The sequence below is a fragment of the Leptodactylus fuscus genome, chromosome 6 (assembly GCF_031893055.1).
Source record: "Leptodactylus fuscus isolate aLepFus1 chromosome 6, aLepFus1.hap2, whole genome shotgun sequence".
Classification (NCBI taxonomy): domain Eukaryota; kingdom Metazoa; phylum Chordata; class Amphibia; order Anura; family Leptodactylidae; genus Leptodactylus; species Leptodactylus fuscus.
This window is the reverse complement of record NC_134270.1, coordinates 77,036,169-77,058,713: the sequence shown is the minus strand read 5'-3', so window position 1 is coordinate 77,058,713 and position 22,545 is coordinate 77,036,169. Positions and strand designations below refer to the sequence as shown.

The following is a 22,545-nucleotide window of genomic DNA, read 5'->3' as shown; positions in this document are numbered from 1 at the left end:
GTGACCCTGACAAGTAATATTTCTCACCACCCCACATTACATCACATACAGTTCAGGACACACAATTCTGGTGAATTTCATATTTAACTCTTTTTCCAGCACAGTGGTGATGAGGCTCCCAGCTATGTACCTTTTCAACCCTGTAGAAGTGTACCTGCTGACTACCCTGCCACTTGCGCTATGGTATCATAGATTGCGAGACAGCATGGCCAGAAGGACATTAAAATAGGTGCACAGCCAGGCACCACATCAGCCCTTTGCAGGAGAAAGTATTCAATTCCCTACACCTGGAGACAATAGTATGGCGAGGGGGCTTATGAGGCCCTCTGGTTTAAGCGCCCAGTTGCAAGGGCAGCTGCTGTGACTACTAAAGTTGTTTGTTTTTTCTTTGGCTGGACAGTCCATAGCACTCCACAGCTATAGAATGTTGGGAACCTTCCTACTCTCACCACATAATATGGCCCCATTTTCTTTGCAACCCACCACCACCACCATCACAATATATGGCCCAGGGGCGTAACTACTGTGGTAGCAGTGGTAGCGGCTGCCACAGGGCCCAGGACATTAGGGGGCTCGGCGACAGCCGCTACCGCTGCGGTTTTATCATTTTTCTTAATAAGCCGTTACCGGCTGAAGTTACTCCAGCCAGTAACGGGCCCTATTTACTTACCGATCCTGGCTGGGCCGGGATCGGTAAGTGACACAGCGGGCCCCACAAAAACTATCATTATACTCGGGGGGTCTGTGCAGACCCCTGAGTATAATGATTGGAAGCCGGAGAGAGGTAAGAAACATAAAAAACACTGTTATCTCTCCACTATCCGGGCAGGCTTCAGGCCTAGTTGTCTGACGTCTCTGACGTCACATGAACGCGGCCTGCGTCCTGGGTCATGTGACATCTCACGTCATTGAAAAAGGATGACAGCGGAGGACTCCAGTGGAGATGGGGACAGGTAAATAACATTGGTTTTTTTATGTTTTTATTCCCCCTGGGTCTCCGATTATTATACTCTGGGGTCTGAAAAGACCCCAGAGTATAATAATTGTTTATGGGTGTCCACAGTGGAGCATAATACTGAGTGCAGGGGACACTATGGGACATAATACTGTGTGCAGGGGTCACTATGGGGACATACTGTAATAGTGTGTGCAGGGGCCACTAAGGAACATAACACTGTGTGCAGGGGCCACTGAGGGACATAATACTGTGTGCAGGGGCCACTAAGGAACATAATACTGTGTGCAGGGGCCACTGAGGGACATAATACTGTGTGCAGGGGCCACTAAGGGGCATAATACTGTGTGCAGGGGCCACTGAGGGACATAATACTGCGTGCAGGGGCCACTAAGGGACATAATACTGTGTGCAGGGGCCACTAGGGGCATAATAGAGCGCTGGGGGGGCCATGTCAAAAGTTGGCCTGGGCCCCGCCATTCCTAGTTACACCACTGATATATATAGAGTACTGCATGTCCAAGACTTAATTCTGGTATTCTTCAATAGTACATAGAAATTTCCCTATCAGGGCTAGTTCACATGTGTCAGGGTGGTCAAGGAATTTGGTCAGGAAAAAATCCACTTCAGGATTTAGGAAGCATTTTTTGGAGCGTTTTTTGACATGAGGCGGATTTTGAAGCATTTTTTGGAGCGTTTTTTGGTTTCAGGTTTTTTCCTCCAACACAATGAATGGACCTTGAAAAAACCGCCTGGCGTTTTTCTTGCCAAAAAAACACACCTAAAAACACTAGCGGTTTTTCCGCCTCCCATTGACTTGTATTGATTTCCTGAGGCAGAATCTGTCACTTCATGTCACTTCTTTTTTTCTGCTAGCGGAAAAAAAACGTTAGCGGAAAAAAGAACACTAGCGGTCTACATAGACCTCTATTGTGTGCGTCAAAATCCACCCCCTCTTGCCCCTTGTGAATGAGCCCTAAACTACATTAGTACATATAATCTAATGAAAAAAGTAAAAAAAAAAAAATTCTAAACAACCACCTTTCCCTATATTAGAAACAAAAAAGTGAATAAAAATAAACTTATTATGCATCCTCATATTTGAAAATGCCTGTACTATCAAAATGTGAAAATATTTCATCCATACAGTAAACAAACACAGAATGAAAAATAAATAAATAAATAAATAAATAAATAAAATCACAATATCTTTGCCATTTTGCTTCCCCAAAAACCTAAATTGAGTAAAAAGTGATCAAAACATCAGACATTCCCTAAAATGGTATAAGTAAAAACTACATCTCATGCTGCAAAAAAAGCACATCTGTACACAGAAACATAAGAAAGTAATCAATGTCAGAATATGGCAACTATAATAAAAAAAAAAATTTTTTTTACATTTTTCCAAGTTTTAGATGTTTGTAAGGTATTAAAACATTACAAAAAGTATATAAATTTGGTATTACTGTGATCGTGGCAACCCGATGAATCTAAGGAATATTTAATTTCTAGTGTACAGTGAACGATGTAAAAATGAAACCTATTTTAAAAAAATGGCGGAAATGCAGTTTTTCTTTGATTCCACCCCATTCTGAAGTTTTTGCAACTTCCCAGTACATTGTACGTAATATCAAATGGAACAAAGTACAATTTGTCCTGGAAAATGAGCCCAAACATGACAGTGTGAATTGAAAAAAAAAAAAAAGTTACGTCTTTGAGAAGCAGGGAATAAAAAGCAAAAAATGAAAAAGGGGAAAAATTGTTGCTGCAGAATGGGGTTAATTCTATATTGACTTACATTTGTACCTATTATGTTACTCCCCTTATCTGTCATTTACACAGGGCTCTAAATAGTACCAGCATGTTGGAAGCTGCCCCTGACTGTAAAGCTCTACAGAGTATGTTGGTGCTATATACAAGAAGATGTTCCTTATCGTATTGCTATGAGGACAATTTCCCTTTCTTCTCACCTGAGCTGCTCGGCTGCGGTATTGACTGATAGACACTGCTGGAGAATGAACTGTTTATGGAAAGGTGGCTGGAAGCATTACCCGCTTGTCGTCGCTGATTTCGTAGTTTCTCTTCTCGTCTCCATTTGGCTCTCCGGTTTGAGAACCAGACCTGTAGTATAATAGGACAACATTTGTGAGTATGTTCATTTTGTACATAAAAGCTTAGTGTTTGGCTTAAAAAGGGGTTACCCATAGAAACCTTTGGCCCCCATAGACTATAATGGAGTCCACCAGGTTTCCCAAAAAAAATGTGTAGATAAAAATCCTGCCTGGAGTTCAAACGCTAGTGTGACTCCAGTCTAAGGGCACGTTCACACGATGTAACGTGCTGCTTGATGTGGCACGTATACGGCGTGTGAGAGTTTGCGTGCCGTAAACGCTCCCATTGATTTCAATGGGAGTTAGGATCGTATACGCCGCGTTATTTTGCAGCCGTGATTTGAACGCACCCTTAATAGTTAAAGGAGTTCTCAAATTCTAAAAAAAAAATATATATATATATATAATAAAAATGAGGCAGCAAAATCTTGAAATAGGCCAATGTTATCCTGATGTCACCAGGCCAATAACAATCCAGCCATTGTTTCTTATGTACATTAGAGTTAGTTGCTAAGAACCAATGTCCCCATATTAACAGCAAAGTGGAGTATTGCCATGGAAACACTTGCAGGGGAGCTCTTCTAACAGGAGGCAGGCCCTTAAGTACAGCACATGACTGCTGAGGACAGTAATTCGACTGTGGCCATCAGGTGTCACTACAGCATGTCATGTTGGTGAACCAGGGTGGCCACCTGAGCATTTACAGTGGATTGCAGTGGATTACTGTTCTCTTTTGGATTTTAAGAGATGGCAATATTCCTATGATTGAACAGTTTCTGCACAAATAAGTTTATCATAAGGTCATGTGGCTAACTGCAGACAATGAGATTTCAGCCATAATTTTCAAAGGGGTTATTCCATCTCATAATGTGTTGCCATATGGCTAGGAATTGTTATTAGTTTGTACTCAGTAGTGGTGTGACCTGTGCCACTGATCCAGAGAATGAAGGGGCTGACTCAGTACTGTGAGCTCTTCACTATTTACCTTTGCATAGTGCCACTTCTGGTTACCTGGCTGTGCAAGCAAATGAAGCCATTCATGAATTGGTAGCCAGGGGGTGGCAGTGCAGGAAATAGAAATCATTGCTGTGGCTACTTCCATAGTTCAGAATATACTATCACTTTCTGGGGCCACACGGTGGCTCAGTGGTTAGCACTGCAGCCTTGCAGCGCTGGAGTCCTGGTGTTCAAATCCCGCCAAGGGCAAAAAACCATCAGCAAGGAGTTTGTATGTTCTCCCCGTGTTTGCATGGATTTCCATCCCATATTCCAAAAAAGACATACTGATAGGGAAAAATGTACATTGTGAGCTCTATGTGGGGCTCACAATCTACATAAAAAAAAAAAAGAAAGAATATACTATCACTTTCTGAGACAGGAATAAAGGGATCCTATCATACAAACGCTTTTTTTCTCATTAACACGTCAGAATAGCTTTAAGAAAGGCTATTATTCTCCTACCTTTCATTGTCTTCTCCGCGCCGCCGTTCCGTAAGGACTCCCACGTTTTGTCAGTATGCAAATGAGTTCTCTCACAGCACTGGGGGCGGGTCCCAGCGTTCAAACAGCACTGGGGGAGTCCCCAATGCTGCGAGAGAACTCTCTCCAACGCCGCCTCCAACTTCATCAGCAACATCCTCTTGATCCTCTTCTTCCGGCGCAGGTTTCAGACTTCTAGGTCATCGGGCCTCATGGCCTGTGGGCATGTGCAGTCTGCTCTGCCCTTTCTTAAGGCTATTCCGACGTGTTAATGAGAAAAAAAAGTGTTTGTATGATAGGATCCCTTTAAATATTTCAATGGAGTTATACATTTCTGGTGTTATTTTCTATACATGGTGCCATTTGCAGCATATATATTTAATAAGATTACTTTCTCACCCATTAAAATATTTAGTTTATCCCTGCGAGAGCTGAGATTGTCATTACTAATTTTAGGGTTACCTGGATTCGTGCTTCAGGCAGGTCGATCTTTGCCGCTAATCTCTCCCTCGCAAAGACATCTGGGTAATGTGTCCTCTCAAACTCTTAAAAGAAAAAAACAAGATATTAACCGAGTACCGTCACATAGTCTTTCTAAAAAGATTTCATAGATTTCTTCTACATCTGTTTCCTGCCATTCTTTACATACACAATTGGTTTCGCCTGCAGTGGTATCCAGCGGAGTGAACTACAATGTGAGGGGAGTGCGAATAGGTGTGACGGTAGACATTCTAATAATGCACTAATGTTTGTATGAAGTTTTGGCTTGACCTATACTTTCATAAAATAATAAGATGGCTCAAATGTGTAGTTATAAGAACTTATATAAAAATGATGCAAGTGTAACACAACATAATTGGACAGTGATACAAACACGCAGCCCCTCACTACTGAATGGAGAACAGCCCTGGCACATTCCATAATCCTAAATTATTCAATACATGGAGCCAAATACATGTGCAGACACTTCTCCAATAAAGATGACGCAACAGGATGGGATATCAGAGGTAGGGGCTCAAGCTATAAGGCATTTATGGTATATTGATGTAATAGGGCTGAGATCTCTGCCTCACCTTGGAAAACAAAAGAGATATCATATGGTGGTTTCCCTGTTCTTTTCCTTCGAGAGACCAGTGCTTCTGATGTGGGTTTGTGGTGATGTATCAATAGTGATGTCAACAGTACCACAAATATAGCCGCTGAGCCCGGTGTTTGGCCACAGCAGTCACATGATCCTCAGTGTGTCTGGCCCCCAGAGGGGACGGGGAGATGTGCCAATGAACATGTCTAGTGTATGAGTAGCTAAGCACATTTGTGGAAATGTTGCCTTTTTACCCATAGACTTATATCAGATGGGGTAAGTAAAAATGGAAAAGTAATGAAAAATTCAAGTAATTTTGCTGCATTCTTTTGTTCCACTACGTTTCAAGCTGCATTTTTTTCTGCAGTATTTTTCATCTGAGTCTCCACAACATGTAGGCTTAAAGAGGACCTTTCTCCATCTCCACCAATTCAAGTTCTTAGCATCTTTTAATAGACACTGCTCCACCGATTCCAGCACAGTTGGATTTTCTCTCTAGTCTCCACTACTCCCCGTGGTCTACAATATTAGAGCAGGATCAAGGCGATTTTTATAATGGGTTATAGCTCATAGTATAGAAACCAAACATCAGACCAACCCCAGGCCAAAATATGCAAAATATAAATCAAATATATACAAAGGGATAAATGAAATATATACAGTCTTTCCGGATTGGTATATATGCAGACGGTTCTCTGGAGAGGTGAAAGGGGAAAGATAGTAAGATCTCTAAACTTACCCTATTCTCCAGATTAGTAACAGGTCTTAGAACAACCCTAAACAGAATCTAATATACCCTAGACTTCTCTGCCCCCTTTTCCAACACATTAGGGCAATTTCAGAGCAGCTATAAAGCAGAAAGTCTAACGGGGGATCAAACAAAATCATAATTACTGCAAACCCTATGCATTTCTAATTTGCATTTTTCATCAGGGGTCTGATAGCAATTATAGATTGAACACTATTGGTAAAGACACACTCCACATTTGATGGCAGACTTCTAACATTTACTACAAGGCTTTAAAGTTCAAGGTCTTTCCTATCCCCTGGCCGGAGCCTGTCCCGACTAGGCTCGACTGGTCCACTGGGGTCCTGGTGAATCTCTCAGTGGGCCCCATGCCTTTAGGGGGACCTACTGAACGCCCACTGCTTTTTTTAATAGGCCCATACCAGCTGGATTACTCCAGCCGTTAATGACCCCTTTTAACATATCCCTTCTCCAGCTCACTGCCACCTCCACTTCCCCAAAGCCTTCCATGGAGCCATCGTGTACCACACATTATGTCATCACATCGCAACATGTATATTGCACAGGGCCCTTTGAAGGCTGAAATGGGAAGCCAGGAGGTCGTGGGCAGGAGTTAACAATACAACCGGATCATAGAACCAGTGAGAAGTTCCAACCCAGTTATGCTACTGCTAGAGCAGGAAACCACAGGTTCACACTCTATCTTGTAGGCTACAGGCCATAATAAGACTGTGGCCTAGAAGCTGAGTACCAATGATTGCCTGTTATCCAGCCACAGCTCCTTCCTACTCCGGGCACACATGATGTCACAACAGTGCGCCTGAAGTAGAAATACAGAATGGGACCTGAAGCAAGCAGGTAAGTATTGACCTAATAACTGCTATAATAGGGGTCCAGTAAATGGGCCACTGTATGGTCCATACAGTTTCCACTTCACTAGTTCCTCCCATACAGTGGCCCCTTCACTGGTCCCCTATGCTGTGGATTATAAAAAATGCATAATCACCTGTCATTGGTGCTCTGTTGTCCTCTGCTAGCGTTCATTTGGTCTCATGCACTTCACTGCTGGAAATCCTGAGCTCCATGTGACTGCTGAGAGCAATCAGTGGCCTCAGGTGTCTCTGGAAAAGCACTAGTGACATTACTTACATACGTCACTAGTCACTCACAAGTGGCTGCTGGGGCCAATAATTGGACTCCCATCAACAAGAGGCAGGCACGAGACCGAATGGACACTGGCGGCGGACGACAGACTGCTGGGGACATACAAGTTTGCTTTTTATTTGTTTGGGGGTTTTTTTACACTTTAATTTAATTTAAACCTCCCCCCACACTACATGGGTTGCTCCTTTTAATATATGGGGCCAAACTTTTATTATGGGGGTCAGAGGTATACTAGTTGTAAAGCGGACCCCTAGAACCAATTCTACTGATGGGCCCTAGATATCCCAGTCCGACACTGGTCCTGAGACACTGATGATGGACATACATCCCCATGCCCCCAGTGTCCCAATTATCTCTTAGCATACTGCCAACCAATCAGATAAGGAGCTAAGAGAAGCACTTCCTTTCTGTGGTCTTTTCAGACCCCTGAGTATATTAATCGGAGACACAAGGGAGGGTCCAAACATAAAAAACAATGTTACTTACCTATCCCTGGCTCCAGTGCAGTCCCTGTTAATTTTGGCCATCTTCAATGATGTACGGGATGTCACTTAACCCGGGCCAACATCATGATGCATAATGACGCAGGCCCCGGCCATGTGACGTCAGGGACGTCATACACATAGGCCTGAAGAGAGGTAAGTAAATAGGGCCCGTTACGGCCTATTAAAAAAAACAAACGCAGCTACCGTGGCTACCCTGATAGTTACACCCCTGCACCTAATAGAGTATAGTGCTTACAATCTAGACATCAGAGGGTGAAAGATGTGAGTACATCTAAGTGCCAATACATCCAGATATACTGTATATCTTCGACCAACATCACTACATGATATCTATGCATGTGCAATTGCAGGGCCAAGGGACATTATATGGTAATCTTATGGTAATGCTTTACTCTATATGTAACCATGCATTCCCTTCAATATTTGCAATAAAGCAGGGTCACATAGTAAACATAGCCAGTCTATAAGCAAAGAGCCAAATCACCAGACATGTTCTCTAATCCGACAATGAAACTGATGGATCATCTTCTCCACATAATTTAGGGATCATGGACATGTGATCATATAAATCACATGGAGGTCAATATTTAACCCCAAACAGTAACCTATATGGAGTAATTTGCTCAGAAGAATTGCTTGTATAGGATAGGTTCACAATATATATACACAGTATATATATATATATATATATATATATATATATATATATATATATATATATATATATACTAGAGGGAGGACCCGAATAAGAATTGTCCAATTTTGCACTGATGTATTTTGTATGTTGTTTCTGTGTATGTCCATAAGCGTCATGTGATTATGTATATCCTGTGATCAGCTGTTATGGATACCTGGAGTAAAGCTGTATCTAATCCTTCCCTGTGTAGTACTTTGTTATAGACTCAAGTATCTAATCCTTGTTGGTGTGGTACTGTGTTTAGACTCAAGTATCTAATCCTCCGGCGTGTGGTACTGTGTGCAGATGTGTGTATCTAATCCTCCCCCGTGTGGTATTGTGTGAAGAGGCACGTATCTAATCCTCCGGTAAGTGAAACTGTGTGCAGACGTGCATATCTAATCTTACGGCATGTGGTACTGTGTGCTGATGTGCGTATCTAATCCTTTGGCGTGTGGTACTGTGTGTAGATGCGCGTATCTAATCCTCCCCCATGTGGTACTGTGTGCTGAGACGTGTATCTAATTCTCTGGCATGTGGTACTGTGTGCAGAGGCATGTATCTAATCCTCCAAAGTGTGGTATGGTGTTCAGACGCACGTATCTAATCCTCCCCTGTGTGGTATTGTGTGAAGATGCGCGTATCTAATCCTCTGGCGTGTGGAACTGTTTGCAGACGTGCTTATCTAATGCTCTGTTGTGTGAAACTGTGTGCAGATGCATGTATCTAATAGTCCCCTGTGTGGTATTGTGTGAAGAGGCTCGTATCTAATCCTACGGCGTGTGGAACTGTGTGTAGACGCGCATATCTAATCCTACAGCATGTGGTACTGTGTGCAGACGCGCGTATCTAATCCTCTGGCGTGTGGTACTGTGTGCAGACACGCGTATCTAATCCTCCCTGTTTGGTACTGTGTGCAGACGGGCATATCTATTCCTCCCCGTGTGGTACTGTGTGCTTAGACGCATATCTAATTCTCTGGCTTGTAGTACTGTGTGCAGATGCATGTATCTAATCCTCCAAAGTGTGGTACTGTGTGCAGACACACATATCTAATCCTCCCCTGTGTGGTATTGTGTGAAGAGGCGTGTATCTAATCCTACGGCATGTGTTACTGTGTGCAGACACGCGTATCTAATCCTATGGCATGTGGTACTGTGTGCAGACGTGCGTATCTAATTCTCTGGCGTGTGGTACTGTGTGCAGATGCGCGGATCTAATTCTCTGCCGTGTGGTACTGTGTGCTGAGACGCGTATCTAATTCTCTGGCTTGTGGTACTGTGTGGAGAGGCATGTATCTAATCCTCCCCCGTGTGGTACTGTGTGCAGATGTGTGTATCTAATCCTCCCCCGTGTGGTATTGTGTGAAGAGGCACGTATCTAATCCGCCGGTAAGTGAAACTGTGTGCAGACGTGCGTATCTAATCCTCTGGTGTGTGGTACTGTGTGCAAACAGGTGTATCTAATCCTCTGGCGTGTGGTACTGTGTGCAGATGCGCGTATCTAATCCTCCCCCGTGTGGTACTGTGTGCTGAGACGTGTATCTAATTCTCTGGCTTGTGGTACTGTTGGCAGAGGCATGTATCTAAACCTCCAAAGTGTGGTGCTGTGTGCCGACACACGTATCTAATCTTCCCCTGTGTGGTATTGTGTGAAGAGGCATGTATCTAGTCCTATGGCCTGTGGAACTGTGTGTAGACGCGTGTATCTAATCCTACAGCATGTGTTACTGTGTGCAGACGTGCGTATCTAACCCTACGGCATGTGGTACTGTGTGCAGATGCACGTATCTAATCCTCTGGCGTGTGGTACTGTGTGCAGATGCGCGTATCTAATTCTCCCCCGTGTGGTACTGTGTGCTGAGACGCGTATCTAATTCTCTGGCTTGTGGTACTGTGTGCAGACACATGTATCTAATCCTCCCCTGTGTGGTATTGTGTGAAGAGGCGCGTATCTAATCCTACAGTGTGTGGAACTGTGTGTAGACGCGCCTATCTAATCCTATAGCATGTGGTACTGTGTGCAGATGCATGTATCTAATCCTCCAAAGTGTGGTGCTGTGTGCAGACACACGTATCTAATCCTCCCCTGTGTGGTATTGTGTTAAGAGGCACGTATCTAATTCTACGGCGTGTGGAACTGTGTGTAGACGCGCGTATCTAATCCTACGTGTGTGGAACTGTGTGTAGATGCGCGTATCTAATTCTCCCCCGTGTCGTACTGTGTGCTGAGATGTGTATCTTATTCTCTGGCTTGTGATACTGTGCTCAGATGCATGTATCTAATCCTCAAAAGTGTGGTACTGTGTTCAGACGCACGTATCTAATACTCCCCTGTGTGGTATTGTGTGAAGAGGCGCGTATCTAATCCTATGGCGTGTGGAACTGTGTGTAGACGCGCATATCTAATCCTACAGCATGTGGTACTGTATGCAGACGCGTGTATCTAATCCTATGGCGTGTAGAACTGTGTGAAGATGCACGTATCTAATCCTCTGGAGTGTGGAACTGTGTGTAGACGCGCGTATCTAATCCTACGGCATGTGTTACTGTGTGCAGACGTGCGTATCTAATCCTACGGCATGTGGTACTGTGTGCAGATGCGCGGATCTAATTCTCCGCCGTGTGGTACTGTGTGCTGAGACGCGTATCTAATTCTCTGGCTTGTGGTACTGTGTGGAGAGGCATGTATCTAATCCTCTGGCGTGTGGTACTGTGTGCAGATGTGTGTATCTAATCCTCCCCCGTGTGGTATTGTGTGAAGAGGCACGTATCTAATCCGCCGGTAAGTGAAACTGTGTGCAGACGTGTATATCTAATCAAACGGCATGTGGTACTGTGTGCAGACGTGCGTATCTAATCCTCTGGTGTGTGGTACTGTGTGCAAACAGGTGTATCTAATCCTCTGGCGTGTGGTACTGTGTGCAGATGCGCGTATCCAATCCTCCCCGTGTGGTACTGTGTGCTGAGACGTGTATCTAATTCTCTGGCTTGTGGTACTGTTGGCAGAAGCATGTATCTAAACCTCCAAAGTGTGGTGCTGTGTGCCGACACACGTATCTAATCTTCCCCTGTGTGGTATTGTGTGAAGAGGCGTGTATCTAGTCCTATGGCCTGTGGAACTGTGTGTAGACGCGCATATCTAGTCCTACAGCATGTGTTACTGTGTGCAGACGTGCATATCTAACCCTACGGCATGTGGTACTGTGTGCAGATGCACGTATCTAATCCTCTGCCATGTGGTACTGTGTGCAGATGCGCGTATCTAATTCTCCCCCGTGTGGTACTGTGTGCTGAGACGCCTATCTAATCCTACGGCATGTGGTACTGTGTGCAGATGCATGTATCTAATCCTCCAAAGTGTGGTGCTGTGTGCAGACACACGTATCTAATCCTCCCCTGTGTGGTATTGTGTGAAGAGGCACGTATCTAATTCTACGGCGTGTGGAACTGTGTGTAGACGCGCGTATCTAATCCTACGCGTGTGGAACTGTGTGTAGATGCGCGTATCTAATTCTCCCCCGTGTCGTACTGTGTGCTGAGATGTGTATCTTATTCTCTGGCTTGTGATACTGAGCTTAGATGCATGTATCTAATCCTCAAAAGTGTGGTACTGTGTTCAGACGCACGTATCTAATACTCCCCTGTGTGGTATTGTGTGAAGAGGCGCGTATCTAATCCTACGGCGTGTGGAACTGTGTGTAGACGCGCATATCTAATCCTACAGCATGTGGTACTGTATGCAGACACGTGTATCTAATCCTATGGCGTGTAGAACTGTGTGAAGATGCACGTATCTAATCCTCTGGAGTGTGGAACTGTGTGTAGACACGCGTATCTAATCCTACGGCATGTGTTACTGTGTGCAGACGTGCGTATCTAATTCTACGGCATGTGGTACTGTGTGCAGACGCGCGCATCTAATCCTCTGGCGTGTGGGACTGTGTGCATATGCGCGTATCTAATTCTCCCCCGTGTCGTACTGTGTGCTGAGACGTGTATCTTATTCTCTGGCTTGTGGTACTGTGCTCAGATGCATGTATCTAATCCTCTAAAGTGTGGTACTGTGTGCAGACACACGTATCTAATCCTCCCCTGTGTGGTATTGTGCAGACACACGTATCTAATCCTACGGCGTGTAGAACTATGTGTAGATGCACGTATCTAATCCTACGACACATGGTACTGTGTGTAGACGCGTGTATCTAATCCTATGGCGTGTACAAATGTGTGCAGACGCGCGTATCTAATCCTCTGGAGTGTGGAACTGTGTGTAGACGCGCGTTTCTAATCCTACGGCATGTGGTACTGTGTGCAGACGTGCATATCTTATGCTCTGGTGTGTGGAACTATCTGCAGATGAGTGTATCCAATCCTTTGGCATGTGGTACTGTGTGCAGACGCATGAATCCAATCCCCTCGTGTGTGGTACTGTGTGCAGACGCGTGTATCTAATCCTTCAGCATGTGGAACCATGTGTAGACGCACATATCTAATCCTTCAGTGTGTGGAACTTTGTGCAGAAACACGAATTTAATCCTCTGGTGTGTGGGACTGTGTGCAGACGTGTGTATCTAATCCTCTGGCATGTGATACTGTGTGCTGATTTGTGTATCTAATCCTCTGATGCATGTATCTCAGTTTGGATATCAGTGTTGTATTGTGCATGTGGAGTGACCGTGTGTATTGTAGTTGGAATATGAGTGAAAGACTTGCAGGTTTATATTGGCTAAGGGGGGGGGGCATTGTGTTTGGAATGCTGTATCTCAGCAACGGTACGTCCGAGCGAGTTGGAGTCTCGTCTTAAACCTTCCCAGGTACCTGAAGTATCTCTGTACCAAATTTGATGAAGATCGGTCCAGTCGTTTGGTTCGCATTAGAGAACAGACGGACAGACAGACAGACAGACAAGAATTCATTTTTATATTATAGAGAGATACTAGAGGGAGGACCCGGCTTCGCACGGGTATATTACATTTTATGTTTGTGTAGTGGCCCCATAAGAATTGTCCAATTTTGCACTGGTGTATTTTGTATGTGGTTTGTGTGTATGTCCATAAGCGTCATGTGATTATGTGTATCTCATTTTGGATGTCAGTGAAAAACCTGTGATCAGTTGTTATGGATACCTGGAGTAAAGCTGTATCTAATCCTTCCCCGTGTAGTACTGTGTTTAGATGCAAGTATCCAATCCTTGTTGGTGTGGTACTCTGTGCAGATGCACATATCTAATCCTCCCCGTGTGGTATTGTGTGAAGAGGCGTGTATCTAATCCTCCAGTAAGTGAAACTGTGTGCAGACGCGCATATCTAATGACTCTGGCGTGCGGTACCGTGTGCAGATGCGCGTATCTAATACTCTGGCATGTGGTACTGTGTGCAGATGCACGTATCTAATCCTCCCCTGTGTGGTATTGTGTGAAAAGGCGCGTATCTAATCCTACGGCATGTGGAACTGTGTGTAGACGTGGGTATCTAATCCTACAGCATGTGGTACTGTGTGCAGATGTGCGTATCTAATCCTACGGAATTTGGTACTGTGTGCAGACACGCTTATCTTATCCTCTGGCGTGTGGTACTGTGTGCAGACGCACGTATTTAATCCTCCCCCGTGTGGTTCTGTGTGAAGAGGCGCGTATCTAATCCTACGGCATGTGGAATTGTGTGAAGAGGCACGTATCTAATCCTACGGCGTGTGGAACTGTGTGTAGACACGTGTATCTAATCCTACGGCATGTGGTACTGTGTGTAGACGCGCGTATCTAATCCTACGGCATGTGGTACTGTGTGCAGACGCATGTAACTAATCCTAAGGCATGTGGTACTGTGTGTAGACGCACGTATCTAATCCTACGGCATGTGGTACTGTGTGCAGACGCGTGTATCTAATCCTATGGCGTGTACAACTGTGTGAAGACACGTGTATCTAATCCTCCCCTGTGTGGTATTGTGTGAAGAGGCGCGTATCTAATCCTATGGCGTGTGGAACTGTGTGTAGAGGCGTGTATCCAATCCCCGGCATGTGGTACTGTGTGCAGATGCGCATATCTAATCCTATGGCATGTGAACTGTGTGTAAACACGCGTATCTAATCCTCCCCTGTGTGATACTGTGTGCTGAGACGCGTATCTAATTCTCTGGCTTGTGGTACTGTGTGCAGAGACACGTATCTAATCCTCCAAAGTGTGGTATTGTGTGAAGAGGTGCGTATCTAATTCTTTGGCGTGTGGAACTATGTGTACACGCGCGTATCTAATCCTACTGCATATGGTACTGTCTGCAGACGCGTGTATCTAATCCTATGGCGTGTACAACTGTGTGCAGACGTGCGTATCTAATCCTCTGGAATGTGGTACTCTGTGCAGACACGTGTATCTAATCCTATGGCGTGTACAAATGTGTGCAGACGCACGTATCTAATGCTCTGGAGTGTGGAACTGTGTGTAGACGCCTGTATCTAATCCTTCGGCATGTGGAACCGTGTGCAGACGCGTGTATCAAATCCTTCAGTGTGTGGAACTGTGTGCAGAAATGCGTATTTAATCCTCTGGTGTGTGGGACTGTGTGGAGACCCGTGTATCTAATCCTCTGGCGTGTGATACTGTGTGCTGATCTGTGTATCTAATCCTGTGGAGTGTGGAACTGTGTGTAGACGCCTGTATCTAATGCTTCGGCATGTGGAACCGTGTGCAGGCACACGTATCTAATCCTATGGCATGTGGTACTGTGTGCAGAAGTGCATATTTAATCCTCTGGTGTGTGGGACTGTGTGCAGACCCGTGTATCTAATCCTATGGCGTGTACAACTATGTGAAGACACGTGTATCTAATCCTCCCCTGTATGGTATTGTGTGAAGAGGCACGTATCTAATCCTACGGCATGTGGAACTGTGTGTAGACGCGCGTATCCAATCCCCCGGCATGTGGTACTGTGTGCAGATGCGCGTATCTAATCCTATGGCATGTGGTACTGTGTGTAGACGCGCGTATCTAATCCTCCCCCGTGTGGTACTGTGTGCAGACGTGCATATCTAATCCTTTGGCGTGTGGAGCTATGTGTAGACGCGCGTATCTAATCCTACTGCATGTGGTACTGTGTGCAGACGTATGTATCTAATCCTATGGCATGTACAACTGTGTGCAGATGCGCGTATCTAATCCTCTGGAATGTGGAACTGTGTGCAAACGCGCATATCTAATCCTCTGGAATGTGGAACTGTGTGCAGACGCGTGTATCTAATCCTATGGCGTGTACAAATGTGTGCAGACGCACGTATCTAATCCTCTGGAGTGTGGAACTGTGTGTAGACGCCTGTATCTAATCCTTTGGCATGTGAAAACGTGTGCAAATGCATGTATCAAATCCTTCAGTGTGTGGAACTGTGTGCAGAAATGCGCATTTAATCCTCTGGTGTGTGGGACTGTGTGCAGATCCGTGTATCTAATCCTCTGGCATGTGATACTGTGTGCTGATCTGTGTATCTAATCCTCTGATGCGTGTATCTCAGTTTGGATATCAGTGTTGTATTGTGCATGTGGAGTGACCGTGTGTATTGCAGTTGGAATATGAGTGAAAGACTTGCAGGTTTGTATTGGCTAAGGGGGGGGGGGGCACTGTATTTGGAATGCTGTATCTCAGCAACGGTACGTCAGAGCGAGTTGGAGTCTCGTCTTAAACCTTCCCGGATACCTGAAGTATCTCTGTACCAAATTTGGTGAAGATCGGTCCAGTCGTTTGGTTCGCATTAGAGTACAGACAGACAGACGGACAGACAGACAGACAGACAGACAGACAAGAATTCATTTTTATAAGATAGGGAGATATATATTTGTCTATATAACAATCTATATAACGTAACATTTAATAAATCTTAGTAAATCTTTTATAATTCCTGTAGGAGTATAACAAGTATAGATGGAGCCAATTCTGCTTAGGCATCAAGATTGATCCATATTTTTAGAACCACTAGTGTGTGACTGTCTAAGCATTATCTGTATCCATCTCAGTTGAACTACTAGTCTCAAAGTATCAATATAAGCACAAAGAGGTTCCTATGGCACTTTGGAGGAAATGTTGTAGCCCTGAGACTGACCAGCCATTTATCTATCAATTTATTATCCTCCCACATGTTTTTATCTATACGTATAAAAGAGATTTTTCCTGGGTTACACATACATCTTTTTATTTGAAATGCATTAAATGTTATGATTTAGATAGATAGATATAGATACATATTTCTATACCTATCTTTTTTTTTTTTTAAGTAGATTGTGAGCCCCACATAGAGCTGACAATGTACATTTTTTCCCCTATCATTATGTTTTGGGTTTTTTTTTTTGAATATGGGATGGAAATCCATGCAGACACGGGGAGAACATACAAACTCCTTGCGGATGGTTTTATGCCCTTGGTGGGATTTGAACACCAGGACTCCAGCGCTGCAGGGCTGCAGTGCTAACCACTGAGCCACCATGTGGCCCCATTTCTATACCTCTCTTATGCAACAAATTCTCATTATTTTTTATCATTTTCCCTCTTCCTAGGAATTAATGTAAGCTTTGCTGACAACTTCATTATGAAAGCCTTTTGCCCTAAACATCCCAGATAATTCAGCAGCTTACTCTCTAAAATCTCTTATGGAGCTACAATTTCTTCTGATCCTTAGGAATTGCCTCATTGGTATTCCTCGCTTGACAGGTTTCAGGTGATAACTTCCCCATTTCAGGAAGCTATTGGTCATTAATTCATATTTAAGGCTGCAACAAATTTTTCAAATTCCTGAATAGCGGGTATTTCACCTTAACCAAAGACCAATCGAAGATGTCCAATTCTGATATTCCTCCCTGAAGACCACTACATTCTCCCACCAGCCGCTCCATTGCTGTACCTTGCTGCTGGTGGAAGATGTAGGTTTTGAAGAGGAAGAAATCGCACTCCAGAATAAACAGCATAAACCGCAAAACAAACTCCTTATGAAAGGTAAATTGAATTCCTCTAGAGCACGTCAGTGGTGTTAATATGATCACAAACCCAGGACAAATGGGCATAAGACCCTATCTACATACACGCTCACATTCTGAGTATGATTGTAAGGACAATAGACCTTTGTGAATCTCTGGCTAGCGATATAAGCCTGCCAGAATAGGATGCTTTGAATACAAAAAATAATTTGCATCAATTAGTCTCTTTTGTTTTGCATCCCTTGAAATATCATGCAATCCCCCTTATATTTCACAGTAGGCTTACCTGTTAGTATCTCTTAGCATGGCACATCCATATTCTCTCACATAGATTTATAATTCCTCTGATTCATAATGACAATGTTCCTTTCATTGTCAGATGACTTTATTGTAATATCTTGCCCCTGCTCCAAATTTAGGAGGGATAAAGGGATAAGGTATTCAATGAGGGGACCCTTGACTCCTCCAGCTTTTTAGGTTCATCAGAAACCAGGTCTGCAACCAATTCTATGACATCTGACATCTCTCATCGTCTCTCTTCTATACCTAAACTGTGCTAAATCACTGGATACTGGAAATGCATGTTCTTGCATATGATTGGTAAATTAATGTATGGTTTGTTGTATCCTTCTCCATCCCCAGAGTTCTAGAGAGAGGTTTAGGTTTTTCAACCTATCTCTTGAATTCCTGGTTTATCAGTTTAGACTCTTTTATTTTCTTTATCCAACAGCATTTGCATACCTCCCAACTTTTAAAGGACAGAAAGAGGGACACAATGTGGGAGGACCATGATAAATTTAACTCCACCCACTTCTAAATTGACTCCACCCTTTCCCATCCATTTCTCATTGGGTACACTCTGCACCCCACATCTCTCCACCCACAGTACACCTAAGCACCCCACAGTACACCCATGCACCCAATATCTCCCCCCACACACAGCACACACTGCACCCTATATCTCTCCCCTCACAGTACACCCATGCACCTCACATTTCACCCCCCCCCACAGTACATCCATGCACCCCATATCTCTCCCCCCACCCACAGTCAAACATGTACCCCACATCCCTCCACAGTACAACCTGCACCCCATAGTACACCCTGAACCCCACATCTTCCCCTCACACATAGTACACCCCTCATCCCACATCTCTCCCCCACACACAGTCAACCTTGCACCACACATCCCCCCATCCCAGTACCTTAGACCACACAACTCTGCACCTCTTCCAGGACTGCACGGGATACAAAGACACGCCTACCTTATCATGTGACCATCTGATGTACAGTAGTGAAACTTTGCCTCGATCACCACCCGCTTTTATCCCAGTTACAACCTTTTAACTGTTACAAGAGTGGGTAGTGATTGGGGGAAAGTTTGTTAATAAGCAAAACACTTCAGGGGCAAAGAGGGACATGCAGTAAGTTGTGCGGGATCGCGGGACGATTGGGAGCTATGGCATTTGCATTAAAGTGAGGGAGAACTTAGTGATCTCACTTTCCTACCTTTCCTTAATTGAGGGGGTCTGCAATCTATGGGCTTGGGACATGGAGAGTCTCAAACCCAGGACACTATTTTATTCTGTATGTAGTGCTCCAAACTGAATTTCCCACCAACTGCGGGTATAGTCTTATCCATTTATACTGTATTGAACAGTACATAAAACAAATGAAATGCTGTACAAATAATATAACACCTAAACCTAATGTAACTACAGCTAAACATAATGCTGGAATAACACACTTAACCACACAGCAGAATAGCAAACTATTCCTCACCACAAGTATCTCATACAAACCCTAATACTACTAAACTAATGTATTATCACTTGTTTCTAAGAACATCATAGCCATAGCCACTTAGTGACCTACTTATAACACATGTAGTTCCTGAAGGTCTAAGGACCTTCGACTATCGTAGAAATAATGATTTCTACCTAACTATATATGTGTATGAGATGTCCTCCAGCATAATATTTTAGACCTGATAGGGCGTAATAGGGCATCTGTTACAATACATAGGGATATTGCACCTCCGCATTTCTCTTATTCTTCTTTTGTAACGGCTTAGAAACTTTTTTTTCTTTTAGTATGCCCCATTGATTGTATATGTGTAGTATAGTGCTCTAGGCAGCTGCTATCCAGGCAATAGCTATGCAGCTACACAGCAATTTACTCTGAAAGCAAATACTTTCATGTTACATCACCATGTACAGGGAACATACTGCTTACTATATGGTTGATCACTTCAGTAACATGATTCATCCCTGCTGTGTTTGTTTTTCAAGATTGCAGCTTCTTGTCTTTCCGATTTTTAGAATACAGGGCAACTGGCTACTTGGCCTAGTACAGAGGGGCATCCACTCCAGTGCTGCCAGAATAAATGGATGCCCAAACTGTACTGTCCCCTTTATAAGCAGTCTTTTTGAAATACCCTTTAAGAAGTAGTTTATTGATAAAAAGAGAAACTGTACACTGATCTATTTTTATAGGACGCAGGAAATAGGCACTAAAAGATACTAAAGTGAATTTGCCAAATTTGACAATTCACATCTCCTGTTTGTACAGTACAGGGCAAAAAGTTTCAGTTCCTTGAATACTTAATATAATATGCTAAGCCCTTTTGTGAAATGGTTTATAGAAGTTATCTACTTCTCCATTTAATGTCCTGAGCCTGCAGTATTTCTGGGTAACATCGCCCTAACAGACTGGGAGGAGGTCTGCAATGACATCCTGTGACAGGTGCTTTATTCATACTTCCTCTTTCTCAGGCAGGTTTTGTATATTCTGTAGGGTTTATCTGTAAGTAGAGGTTATCCAGGTGAGATGTCAAAAAGACCCCCTCCTAGTGTGTGCCAGTCCAGGGCCACTGCAAACCTCAAAGACCCAACCTGTGCATATGCCTGTTGTATAAATAAGTCATAAAGCATCCATAGCTTGTTATAGTACCTCCATATTCTGTTCTTGTTTCTAACATTGTCATATAGAATCAGAACACATAGTATACAATGTACATGTTGTATTTCAGAATATTGTCCTCTAAAAGCATAATTTCAAGGATATAGTACAGTGTCACAAGAAGGGCTCAGCCATGCAGCTTAAAGGGGTTGTCCCATCACAAGGATCCTATCTATACTGCTTTTTAATGTGAATGTAAGACTTTTCCTAAATACATTGCTTCAGCAAAACTGCTTTGTTTGTCCACTATATTACTTTATTCATTTCTCTGTTGACACATCCCTTGACTTATCTGGTCATAAGTCAAGTGATGTATCTGCTGCTCTGAGGGGGGAGGGAGGAGGGGCTAAGTGCACAGGAGCGAGCCTGGAGGAGGGGGGTAGTTTACACTTTGGGGGGGGAGGGGCCGCCAATACAGACCCGGCATCCGCTGTAATAGAGAGGCGGATGCCGGGGAGTGTAGATGCCGGCACAGGTGCCTGCAACATCGCTACGCTCCTGCCCTGCATGAAGCCAGAAGCGGCAGCAGCAATGTTGATATTCCGGAGGGGAGGGGGGGGAGCGGAGGAGAGGAATAGAAGCATCTCTCCTGCCGCTGCTGGCTTCATGCAGGGCAGGAGCGTAGCGATGTTGCAGGCACCTGTGCCGGCGTCTACACTCCCCGGCATCCGCCTCTTTATTACTGCAGATGCCGGGTCTGTATTACATTGTGAAGGCTGTACGTCCGATGCCTAACTGTATCAGCAGCGCATACGCAGGGCCAGCGGCATAGAAGCGACGACTTCTTGCCGCTGGCTTTGCATATGTAACCCCGCCCACCAATGACGCAACAAAGCCAGAAGAATTTACAACAGCGAAGACTAGCGAGTATGCGACGTGGGAATACCCCTTTAAAGTACCTACAGCTCTTTAATATGTATGTTTAAAGGCGCAGTGTGCCACCATACAAGGATAATGTACATAACTTTGAATAATTTGTATTAATGCCTTATCATGCTATAAGTACTGAATAAATGTGATTTAGCTTATAGGCAATGATACGCATACTGTGGCCTAGGTGCATTATTTATTCAAATTCACCTGCCATGATTGCCCTTGATACCAGCTTGGTATAAGCATAGCTCCCAACCATCCCACATTTGGCAGGACAGTCCCAATTTTAGAGTGCTTTCCCGCAGTCCTGCACGGCTTCCTGTATGAGAGATGTGGGGTGCAGTGTGCACTGTGTGGGGGGGAGATGTTGGGTGCATGGGTGAACAGTGAGGGGAGAGATGTGGGGTGCAGTGTGTACTGTGTGTGGGGAGATGTGGGGTGCATGGGTGTAGTGTGGGGTGCAGTGTGTACTGTGAGGGAAGAGATGTGGGGTGCAGGGTGTACCCAATGAGAAATGGATGGGAATGGGTGGAGTCAATTTAGAAGTGGTGGGGCTAAATTTGTCACAGCCCACCCACATTTTGTCCCTCTTTCTGCCATTTAAGGGTAAGTTCACATGGGGTTTTTGGTCAGGATTTTGAGGCCGTATCCGCCTCAAAATCCTGACCAAAAAGACGGCTCCCATTGAAATCAATCGGAGCCGGTCAGTTATTTTTTCTGGGAGCCGTTTCTTCCGGTTCCCAGAAAAAAGAAGCAACGTGCTCATTCTTCAAGCCGATTCGCCTTGCGATTTGGCCTGAAGAAACTCCCTCTTCCCGACTAGGTCCATTCATTGGGCCTAATCCGGAGCAGAGTGCGCAACTGGATGCCAGTGCAGTGCACCAGCATTCAGTCGCAGCTACCCGTTTTTCGGTCTGAAACCTGAGGCGGAGGCCAAAAAACCCTGTGTGAATTTACCCTAAAAGTTGGGAGGTATGGTATAGGTGGTGCCAGATTCAACAAAATGGCTACATTGTATACAAACAGCAAAGG

At 44.3% G+C, this 22,545-nt stretch overlaps 1 protein-coding gene across 2 annotated transcripts in view; it reads right to left on the bottom strand.

The window, feature by feature from the left end:
- The window catches only part of LOC142210859 (paired box protein Pax-6-like), a 72,658-nt gene that overhangs the window by 6,028 nt on the left and 44,085 nt on the right, over positions 1-22,545 (bottom strand). For both annotated transcript variants that reach the window (XM_075280326.1, XM_075280325.1), the window contains 2 exons: positions 5,008-5,090; positions 2,926-3,076 (listed from right to left, as the gene is read on the bottom strand). In XM_075280326.1, coding sequence (XP_075136427.1) covers positions 2,926-3,076; positions 5,008-5,090 — 234 coding nt within the window. The remainder of the gene's footprint in view (positions 1-2,925; positions 3,077-5,007; positions 5,091-22,545) is intronic.